This window comes from Tachysurus fulvidraco, chromosome 11 (genome assembly GCF_022655615.1).
Source record: "Tachysurus fulvidraco isolate hzauxx_2018 chromosome 11, HZAU_PFXX_2.0, whole genome shotgun sequence".
Lineage (NCBI taxonomy): Eukaryota > Metazoa > Chordata > Actinopteri > Siluriformes > Bagridae > Tachysurus > Tachysurus fulvidraco.
In genome coordinates this window covers 6,838,015-6,849,596 of record NC_062528.1, presented here as the reverse complement: position 1 = coordinate 6,849,596, position 11,582 = coordinate 6,838,015, and the positions used below count along the sequence as shown (strand labels likewise).

Below are 11,582 nucleotides of genomic sequence, written 5' to 3'. Positions count from 1 at the left end.
TCCCCTGACACTTATCAGTCAATCAAAACAGAGGCTACACAATAGCCAATCAGAAAATAGCACTATCTGGGTTAGCGAGGGTATTTTCGATGGTCGGTTTGAACAAAACCTCAACAAGAAACAGCTCGTCTCTGGACGGGACATTGTCCTCAATCATGACCCTAAAATGGCTGGGCTTCAGCCGAACTGTTTTAAATGGGAGCAACATTACAAATGATAAAGGAGTCCAAAAAGGCAACAAACACTTACAATAAACAACACCAGTCATAATCTCTCTCTCTCTCTCTCTCTCTCTCTCTCTCTCTCTCTCTCTCTCTCTCTCTCTCTCTCTCTCTCTCACACACACACACACACACACACACACACACACATACACACACACACGATTTTAACAAAACTTTAGTTTTCTGCTTTGCATTAAATTTAACAAGCCAGGTGAACATGTACAGGTGAACATCCTAGGGTGAGATGATACAGTAGATTCCAATAGAATTATTTCATATACTGGTATATAAGGTCTTAGAGACAAAGTTGAGGATTACTTATAGTTCTTTATATAAATAATTTACCTGTCTGCCAATTCCCGATTGAAACAGCCGGTTGCCAAGAACCCCAGAGTGGGGAGGACTTGTATTTGGACTGGGATGGCATGGTTCCGGCGTGTTGCCCTCTCTAATACTGGACCCAATTCAGCACATAGATCCAAGAGCACAGCTCTAGGGAATCTAAATCGATTTATTAGCCAGTCATCATCATGGTCCCTGAAAACTCGTTCTCTCCTTATTCTGCCATTGAGATAATCCTCCAACTGTTCCATAAGTTTTAAACTTCCTTATAATGCTGTTGTGATCCGGCGGCATGCAAGAGATGTTATCAGACACTGGCATGTACGGGATGGAGTTACAGGACTCTGCATACCTGATACTGGTTTTCTTAATACTGGTTCTCAGCAAATAAATAATAATAAATATCAAGGTACACCACGACCAATTATTAACTTATCCGTCAATAGACAGACAGACATAGATAAAACAAAGAGAAGGAGAAATAGGGAAAGAAAAGCGAAATGATAGGGGAATAAACAAAGACAGATTGATGTAATTTTATTCATAAATCTTTAAAACTCTTTGGGGGTTGAATATATATATGTATGTATGTATGTGTGTGTGTGTGTGTGTGTGTGTGTGTATAGAGTTGTTAGTCTTTTTACCATAGTGTGTTTTTTAGATTAGAGGCTAAAGTCTTATAAGCCGAAATCCCAGCAGATGATAGACAGTGTTTACACTGCATCAGCAGACTGTACAGGTGAACAGCTCCTCCAGGTGTGGCCATTTATTCTCATCCTCCACTATATTGTTGCCATTTTTACATTCGTTAGATTCATCATCGTTGCTGTCTTGAATCTCCATGTGTCCCAAACCTTCAGTCAATAACATCACTGTATCATGGACAGCTCACGTAAATATGCGGCAGTGGGAGTAACGAATTGTAATTTTAAAAATAACTAAATGAATTACTTAGCTTATTTAATATATTTTAAATGACAGCTTAATTTATCCTATATTTTTGTAGACTTTGGAAAAATAAAAGAATCAAGCATAAAAAGGGAATTTCCACTGTTGCTATACTGTATTTTCTACCTGCTAGAGCAACAGCGTCAGTGTTTACCTTGTGTTCCTACAAAGGAAAACAAGGTAAACACCCGCCACCAGCTCCTCCTCTGTGTGACACAAAATAGAGTTAAATTGCAGACTGTTGGGATTTGTCCTGCCATCAACACATTTCTGCAGGGCTGTGCTTGTTAAACCCATATTATGGATATGCTGTTTGCTTTACATACATACCTTTGGCCTGTATTTATTGCTGCTGCTGTTTTCCTTTTGATTTGGAAGAGTCGCAGTAAAGAATATGAGCATAAGTTTGGACGGCTGCCTCCAGGTCCTGCTCCTGCACCAGTGGTTGGGAATTTCTTTCAGGTTCATGTAAAGGAACCGTACAAGTATTACCTTGAGGTTAGTAACTTATCGCTTAAATAACTTAACTATTTTCGTATAAATTTTACAATTCTATTAAATTAATTATTCAGTTCGGAAATAATAAATAGCCAATTTGCTGAATGCTACATGAGCTACACGATGTGGCCAAAAGATCTGGACATCTGACCATAAGATCCATATACTGAATGCTTTTTGAACCTCCTATTTCAAATTTATGCTGCTAAGTCTTTCTACCAGTTTATGGAGTTTTGCTATGGCAATTTTTCTTTCAGCCACAGTTTGAAGATGGAGGAATAATTTATAATCTTAAATTTCTTACATTTCTCTCAATCAGCTCAGTAAAAAACATGGATGCATTTTCACCCTTTGGTTTGCTAAAACACCTGTTGTGGTGATCTCTGGATACCGAGCCCTGAAAGAGACCATGATTGGTATGGGTAATGAGTTTAGTGGAAGGGCAAATTACCCCCTATTAATGAAGATCACTAATGGATATGGTAAGTTCATTTATATCAGTGGACCTTTTCGTTATTATAAAAAAACAGTAAGTTTCTAAAAAGAAAAGATTTGAGAGCACACAATGCTCAAATTAAATCATTTGTTATACACATTTATTTGTTACACACATTGTGGTCACAGCAGTTCTTGCACTGCAGGTGTTATGGTAAGCAGTGGGGAAAGATGGAAGCAGCTTCGGCGGTTCACTCTGTTAACTATGAAGAACTTTGGAATGGGTCGGCACACCATCGAGGATAAGGTGAAGGAGGAGGCCAGCTGTCTCGTACAAAGTTTTAGTACATTCGGAGGTATTGTTTATTGCTCTCAGATGTATGTAGAACCTCACAAAAAATTTGTATTATCTCTGATTGATGAATGTCCATATTTTTGGTAATTTCTTAATGCAAGCTTTAACTCAACTCTAAATACAGCCCTAATGATCTAGAATAGACTTGGATAAACTTGGATATCCCTGATTAATGCAAATAATAACTGAGGTCATATGTTTTCTCTTGCAGACTCTGCTTTCAATCCAAGATATAAACTAAATAGAGCAGTGTGCAATGTAATCTGTTCACTCATATTTGGCCAGAGATTTGAATCTGATGACCCACAGTTAAATCTTATGCTCGAAGCTGTGAATGACTACTTCAAGGTTCTCTGTAGTCCACGTGGACAGGTACTGTATTATTGCTATTTATTCTTAACATACTTTTTAAATAACATATGAAATTACATAGTTAAGTTAACGAGTAAGCTTTACTAAATAAGAAGAGAAATAAATAAAGGGATTTAAGCTGTTTTTCAGAAATTCTGTTCAGTTACAGTACAAGTTTTAATTTGCACTACATAATTAAATTTATGAGAATGGCCAGAAATAATCCCTGTTGGTAAACAAATAACATCTGTCTGAGGTTCAAACGCTTATGGTATGTTTGTGTGTTTTACAACGTCTTGCTTCTTTGCATTACAGCATTTGTATATACCAAATGCTGTAGCATACTATCACTATAGTTTTGAACAGAAGGCGTTGGTTGGGGGGGCTAGAGGGTGGCATACCAAAGCTGGAATGTATAGCAGACATGTTTCCTCTGGCCTGACTATTGATGCAACATACCTGTACAGTACTGTTGTCACGACGTGACACGGTGAGACAAAGACGAGTGAGGATCCAAATGCAGTTTAGAGGTTTTTACTAAACAAAACACAAACAAACGGGCAGGCAACGCGGAACAAACAGGAAACGGGAACATGGACATGCACACACCAACACCAAAAACGACCAACAACATTGAAGTGAACAGACAGAGTATATATGGAGAACGAGAACCAATCACAAAACAGAGACAGACAAGGACTAAGACAAAACACCTGGGGAAGAGAATGAATGTAATTAGTGTCCATGGTAACAGATAGGTGGGCGGGGTCAACAATTAACATCAGGGAGAGACGGCAGACAGAAACAAGGGGAAAACACAGACAGACACATTACAGAGCCCCCCCCCTACGAGCGGCTTCCAGACGCTCCCAAGTCCACAAAACCCAGTTCAGGCGGGTGGCGCGAAGGCGCAACCAGGGTGGGAGGGCGGGTCGGGTTCGTATAGTGGTGGCGCCCGCCGAGCAGGAGGCCGGGGTTGCGCCGGCAGAGCCGGAGGCCAGGGCGGCGCCGGCAGAGCCGGAGGCCAGGGCGGCGCCGGCAGAGCAGGAGGCCAGGGCGGCGCCGGCAGAGCCGGAGGCCAGGGCGGCGCCGGCAGAGCCGGAGGCCAGGGCGGCGCCGGCAGAGCCGGAGGCCAGGGCGGCGCCGGCAGAGCAGGAGGCCAGGGCGGCGCCGGGAGAACAGGAGGCCAGGGCGGCGCCGGAGGCAGAGCCAGAGACCAGAGCAGGACCGGAGACCAGGGTGGTGCTGGAGGCGGAGCCAGAGACCAGAGTAGGACCGGAGACCAGGGTGGTGCTGGAGGCGGAGCCAGAGACCAGAGCAGGACCGGGGACCAGGGTGGTGCTGGAGGCGGAGCCAGAGACCGGAACGGAGTTGGCAGCCAGGGTGGTGCTTTGGGCCTATGAACAGGGACAGGAGGTAGAAGGGCTGGCAAGTCCAGCGAAGCAAAACACAGGAAAACAGAAACATGCATAGGTTCAGGCCAGGCAGAGAGTTCAGGTAGTTTGGGTGTCATGATGGCGTCCTCTGACTCAGTCATTTCGGTCGACCCGGCCGATTCGGCTGGTTCCGTCAGCTCGGCCGGTTCCGTCGACCCGGTCGGTTCTGCAGGTTCCTTCGACCCGGTCGGTTCCGTCGACCCGGTCGGTCCGGTCGGTCCGGCAGGTTCCATCGACCCGGCAGGTTCCGTCGACCCGGCAGGTTCCGTCGACCCGGCAGGTTCCGTCGACCCGGTCGGTCCGGCAGGTTCCATCGACCCGGCAGGTTCCGTCGACCCGGACGGTCCGGCAGGTTCCATCGACCCGGCAGGTTCCGTCGACCCGGACGGTTCGGCAGGTTCCGTCGACCCGGCAGGTTCCGTCGACCCGGACGGTTCGGCAGGTTCCGTCGACCCGGTCGGTTCCGTCGACCCGGTCGGTTCGGCAGGTTCCGTCGACCCGGTCGGTTCCGTCGACCCGGTCGGTTCGGCAGATTCCATCGACCCGGTCGGTTCCGTCGACCCGGTCGGTTCGGCAGGTTCCGTCGACCCGGTCGGTTCCGTCGACCCGGTCGGTTCGGCAGATTCCATCGACCCGGTCGGTTCCGGCGACCCGGCTGGTTCCGGCGACCCGGCTGGTCCAGCTGGCGGCTTAGGGATGCCAGCCACCCGAGCCGACCTCATCGGGGTATCCGCCAGTTTGGAGACCAGCCGGTTAGCACGGACCTCAGCCGAGCTCGCCGGTACGGTAGCCATGGGAACTGGCTCAATCACGGATGTGCACGGGACTGGTCTGGGCGGAGGCACTGTGGAGCATTCGGGCGTCCGTGGCTGATTCCACTCTGTGGCCCACGGATCCCGATGCTTGCTGCCCCCCCCCCAAAAAATACTTACGGCCGGCTTCCGTCTCTACAGTGTTCACGCTCAGCGTGGACCCGTCCAGGAGCAACGCCAAGTTGACGAACTCCGAGAATGTCTTTATTTCTCTGGTAGACGGCATCAAATACCGCAGGATCTCCCTTAGTCCGTGCTTAAAAATGTCTTTGAGCGCCTTCTCATCGAAGTTGACCTCGTTGCACAGGTCCAAGAATACCTCCGTGTACTCCTCAACTGGGGCGTCCTCCTGACGTAGGCAAAACAGGAGTTCTGCTGGATCCATTGGAGGTTGGTCGTTCTGTCACGACGTGACACGGTGAGACAAAGACGAGTGAGGATCCAAATGCAGTTTAGAGGTTTTTACTAAACAAAACACAAACAAACGGGCAGGCAACGCGGAACAAACAGGAAACGGGAACATGGACATGCACACACCAACACCAAAAACGACCAACAACATTGAAGTGAACAGACAGAGTATATATGGAGAACGAGAACCAATCACAAAACAGAGACAGACAAGGACTAAGACAAAACACCTGGGGAAGAGAATGAATGTAATTAGTGTCCATGGTAACAGATAGGTGGGCGGGGTCAACAATTAACATCAGGGAGAGACGGCAGACAGAAACAAGGGGAAAACACAGACAGACACATTACAACTGTATGTGCGTTTATTTTTTTTTTGATGATTCTGGTTTTTGGGTGGTTTCACATGCCCTCTTTTGTGATTCTGGCTTTGACTTGGATATTTTATTCATAATTTGCCTGCCTTTCTCCCTGTTCTTAACTGTACTATATTAAGCGATTTTTAAAACTGTTTCCTGATTGCCATTTCCTGCAACTGAAACTGTCATAATACACAGTGTATATAAATTGTCTGGTTAACATGGCAGTTATTTTTGTTTTGTAAAATATATCATCCACAATATATCATGTTCCAAGTTTATTAGTCTCAATGTGAAATTGAAAAGTAATAGATATAAACTTTTTTAAATTCATTGTATACGGGAATGGGGAAGCCCGGTGATGTTAGGAGGACGGGGCACCGGGTCCGGCCCGTTATCCATTAGTGTATTGGGAAAGCGTCAGGAGCAGATAGAGAAAGAGTGTGGTTTGGACAACAGGGAAAGCCCGAAGCGGGTTCATTCCTAGGAGACTTTGCTTCCCGATCATGTGCCCGAAGCTCTAGCCTTGCTTTATCTTGTTCAGTCTATTTTTGTTGCACATTGGGTGAGGTGGAATTGTATCCTGGTTGTGTCTTTGACAGCAAATTTACATTTTAACTAATGCCATGTATAAGCTTAACAAATGTACAACATTTCTAATAGTGACTGGCATGAAGACAAATGCATAAAGTTACAAAACTTTGTGATTCTATGTGTCTGAGTTTTTTAAACAGCAGACCTGCCAACCTTTACGCATTTTGTGTAGCAGATACGCATTTAGACATCAAAGTACGCTGCTACGATTTGTCACTTCAAAATACGCATTGTAAAAAAAACATTGATGCCTTTGAGTACAACTTTCGGTGCATTTGCGCACCAGGCAATGCGCCTGTGGGTGTAACCGCATTGGGCAGCAACCTGGGAAAATAATAATTCGACCAATCATAGCGCCAGTTTAAAACTCTTCAACGCTACAAGCGGAGAGCCGTCAAAACGAATGTGGTTTTCATCTGTCTCTGTCCGTCTTCAATTCTTCTTACAGTGACTGTTTTTTTTACAAGTGAGGACTTAACGTTTCAAAGGTAAATGGCCAGAATTGTGAATTGCATCCATTTTAATAAGCCTGCCGAACCACAGGCGTCGTTAGATTCCTTTACTGGGGCATGTGCCCAAGTGTCCGGTGTTGTGCCTCAAGTTTAAGTTTTACGCACAGACCAAGTTTTACTTTATTTGCCAGTATTTATATAGGAAACGTAAGTCATGCCTGTAAACGCATTGCCGTCGTACTTTAACGGAAAAGACAAACTGGCGCGAGCACGCAGACATCAATATCCGCGAGCGTCTGTATCCCTTTTATAGCACACGGTCATGCTATAACATGACGAAACTAATGTATTTTTTTAAATATCAATCGTATTCTGACTCGATTGTTACTGGCTCCTGTAGATCACATCTGATGGACATCAGATTTTTTTGTGAAAAGCAGGGAAATAGAAGCAGAAAGTAGAAATGATGAGGGAGGTATTATTATATAATCAGCCAGTCAAAACCATAGTGAAGTCTAGAGTCTTGTATTATTGCTGAGAATATTAACACATGTATGTGTTGTCAAATATGAAGTTACTGTTTAGTTCATTAAATCTAATTTATGGCAATACATAAAGAGTTGTTAAAAAAGTATGCAGATATTTTATACACAAACGATCATGCACACAACGTTATACTCTTTATTTTAGTAGCAACCAAGTATTGTTATTGTACATTAGTACTTTAAAATGCAAATCTTCTTACATGCCATTTGTGCCTTAAAACATATTAATAATGCAAAGTGTTTTCATGCAAATGCGCTTGGAAACCTATTATGAAAAACATGAGAATGATGATGTGTGTGTGTTGTGTGTGCCTTGCAGTTAGTAATACACATGATGTCAGATGAGGATACTGACAGAGAGGGAGAGGGAAGCAAATCTAAAAAGAAGCGAGTATATGCCTTTCAGAAGTTCTTGACCAGAAGTTGTGCCTGCAAATTTTACTTTATTTGCCAATATTTATATAGGAAAAATATAGTAAAAAGTTGTGATGAATGAGCTTGTGAACTTAATCAACACTGACCAGCAAATGTGCCTAACCTTGCGCCATGTCGATGCAGTAAGTTGCTACTCAAAATTTTTTTCCAAGGTTGGCAGGTCTGTGACTCCATACACCAGCAGGACACACTTTAATGCACAGTTTATGTAACATATCACCCCACCACTTTCTTTATATCAATATTCTTATTTTCTTACAGGCTTATAATATTTTTCCCAAAATCGTGGGCCTTTTCCCTGGGCATCTCCATGATGCGTTGTCAAAAGTGGAAAAGGCCAAAGGTTTATTTAAGCTTGAAGCAGAGGCACGGATGAAGACACTGGATCCTTCTTCACCCCCTAAAGATTTTATTGAGGCTTTCCTTTTACAAATGGCAAAGGTAAAATCCCTATTTTCATGGTATTTAATTGATCATAGTATATGTTGTCAAATAGCTACGGTATAATAACCCATTAATCTCATAATTATTCAGCACTGGTAATCCTGATTCTACATTTTGATATATATAGTAGAAGAGGAATGTCAGATGCAGCTTATTTATCACACTAAAAATCACTTAACTGAAACAACTGTCACAGTGTCCATACTGACACAAGCAGATACAATCAAACTAAAAAAAAGTTTCTTTTGCAGGAGAAACATAACCCTAATACAGAATTTAATCTCAATAATTTATTGTGCACAATATGGGCCATGTTTAGTGCTGGCACTGAGACCACATCTTCTACAATCTTTCAAAGCCTTCTGCTAATGATAAAGCACCCAGATATCCAAGGTAGATGAGCATTATTATAATGAATATAATTAGCACGGCTTTGATATGTAAGTATCTGATACATATGCTGTGTTATACCCATCATCTTGAATAGCACGTGTCCAGAGGGAGATTGATGAGGTGGTAGGACGAGAGCGGAGCCCTACCCTTGATGACAGACAGAACATGCCATATACAGATGCAGTCATTCATGAAGTTCAGCGCACCTTGGATATTGCTCCCACTGCTGTTCCACATAAAATGTTATATGACACTGAGTATAGGAACTATCTCATTCCCAAGGTACCTTAACATATGCACATTGTGACCTTCACACAAGTTTTACATGTGTGTTTACATATTTTTTAAACTCTGCCCACTTTATCTGCTAAAGGTTGTGTGTTTTTTCTTAAGGAAACCATGGTTCTTCCTTTGCTGTCTTCTGTGCTTTCTGACCCTGAGCTATGGAAGAACCCTGACAATTTTGACCCTGAGAACTTCCTGGATGAAAAGGGACGATTCAAAAAAAGTGATGCATTTGTTGTATTTGGAATGGGTAAGCTAAAACCTAAGATGTTATTACCTTGCTGTTACCTAACATGTATTTCCTTTATTATCTTAAACAATGCACCCTCATTTACAATTAATGTCCTAGCATATTTAGATATCTAATGCTTTTCTGGTAAGGTCTCACAGCAATCTGCCATGATTTTATAGAAATCAGCCCTAGAAAATGCAGATACATGCAGGATCAGAGGCTTCACCTATGATTATGGCTGATATTTCTGTGGTATAGAAGAGCAGTGTAAAACCTGTTAGTCCTTGACAGGAAAATGCACAATTGAAGCAGGTAAAGAAGGGCAAATGGGTCACCAACCAGCTGATTAAATCCCAAATGAGGTGCAAACCAAGTAGTTTTCCACCAGGCTGATTCCAGGAGCAATGCATGTGATGGTAGTTCTTATGTGACATGATGTGGGGTATCGGTGTGGGAGCTTCAGAATATTAGTCTTAACACAAAGAATACCACGGTGAGGTGCGAAATAACTCCCAATGGTTTTCTCATGGCCCAAATTAAAGGCACCAGATGATAAATCAATACTTTGTTCTTAACTTTAAGGACCCAAAATATTCATGTCAAAATCAGATCTCTTTATCTTTCTAATTTTGGACTGCCTTCTTATTTTTCCTAACTCCCTTTACCCCTTTGAGGATGGATCAGGCAATATTTTGTATTGTTGTTGTGTGTGTGATTGTGTGTGATTTGTTCACTATCTGTTGCACAATAAATTGCCCCATTGGGGGACAAACTGTGAACTGTGGTTCAGTTAACGTTTATATGAAACATCAACATTGGGAATAATTCGTTCTTTGTTACATTCATGGCTCTATTCTGTCTGTTTTGCACAGGGAAGCGGGCCTGTTTAGGTGAAGCGCTGGCCCGAGTTGAACTGTTTATTATGTTCACCTCTCTTCTCCAGCACTTCACCTTCAAGGCCACTCAACCACTGGAAGAGATTGACACCACTCCTGCCATTTGCAGCTTTGGCCGTCTACCTCGTTTATATGAGTGCTACGCTGTGCACAGAACATAAACAGCTGTTTTTCTTCTATGGTACCTTGATTCTTATTTTTTGGTTCACAGTTGCAAGGATAGAAAAATATTTAGAAAAAAAATCTTAAAAAAAAAAAAAGATTATCTTGTATCAATAGACATTACTTTCTTTTATTTGACAATCACTAAATAATGACAATTTGTCCTAATGAGAATCTAGGTGAAAATGTTCATAATCATCTTTGGTATACTCTCCTTTGAACCATGTTGTCAGTCTTAATTAAACCTATTTTAAGATCTTCAACAAGTACATTATTCAAATTCTGAAAAAAAAAAAAAAAAAAATACAATTACCATACAATTAGCTTACTACCTTCTTATTCATATATCATAATATTTGTCTTTTTCATTTTCATCATTTCATTTTAAATCTTTCCATTTCCCCATAAGAAAGTACACTTAATAATCTCCTATAAAAGACAGCTTAAAGGCAGGGTCTCCGATGTTTGAAAGCCAATATTGACATAAAATCAAAAAAACAAACACGCCCCTAACCCAAATGGGTCCCTCCCCTGCATTGATAGCTCCGCCCACACATACATACGTAACCCAGCTAACAAATGGAAAGAAATGTGTCTTTGTCATAGCTGAAGAGAAGAACAATATGATTTTACATAAACAAACAAGCAAAAATGACACACAAGCATAATCATGCAAAAAATGACACACAAGCATAATCATGCAAAGGATGGCATATATTAGTTCTGTGTAACAAAGCAAAACCAACGTTACTCACCTATCGAGAAGGAAAAAAGTGCCTTAGTGTCTTAAGTAAATAAATAATCTTAAGTAAAGTGAATTTCCCGAGTCAATAACTCCTGAGCTAAACACTGTTACTACACAAAACGTGGTTGTAGCTGCCTCTCTACATTACTACTATAGAAAAGAGGTGTTATTTGTGTAGTAACAGCATTTAGCTCAGGGGCCTGTTTCAGAAAGGCGGTTGATTTAACA

At 42.4% G+C, this 11,582-nt stretch overlaps 2 protein-coding genes across 2 annotated transcripts in view; one reads left to right on the top strand and one right to left on the bottom strand.

The window, feature by feature from the left end:
* Positions 1 to 11,582, bottom strand: part of esamb (endothelial cell adhesion molecule b) — a 108,677-nt gene that overhangs the window by 43,764 nt on the left and 53,331 nt on the right. The gene's annotated exons all lie outside the window — the stretch shown is intronic.
* LOC113660421 (cytochrome P450 2M1-like) lies at positions 1,742 to 11,177 on the top strand. The gene is made up of 9 exons (XM_047820790.1): positions 1,742 to 2,012; positions 2,332 to 2,494; positions 2,654 to 2,803; positions 3,014 to 3,174; positions 8,459 to 8,638; positions 8,893 to 9,034; positions 9,129 to 9,316; positions 9,428 to 9,569; positions 10,424 to 11,177. The coding sequence occupies exons 1-9, from the start codon at positions 1,815 to 1,817 to the stop codon at positions 10,606 to 10,608; spliced, it is 1,509 nt and encodes a 502-aa protein (XP_047676746.1). The 5' UTR covers positions 1,742 to 1,814; the 3' UTR covers positions 10,609 to 11,177.

Coding starts and splice junctions, on each gene's coding strand:
- LOC113660421 (XM_047820790.1), top strand. CDS start 1,815: ATGGATATGCTGTTTGCTTTACATACATACCTTTGGCCTGTATTTATT. Junction 9,035..9,128: donor AAAGCACCCAGATATCCAAG/GTAGATGAGCAT, acceptor CATCTTGAATAG/CACGTGTCCAGAGGGAGATT. Junction 9,317..9,427: donor GGAACTATCTCATTCCCAAG/GTACCTTAACAT, acceptor TTTTTTCTTAAG/GAAACCATGGTTCTTCCTTT.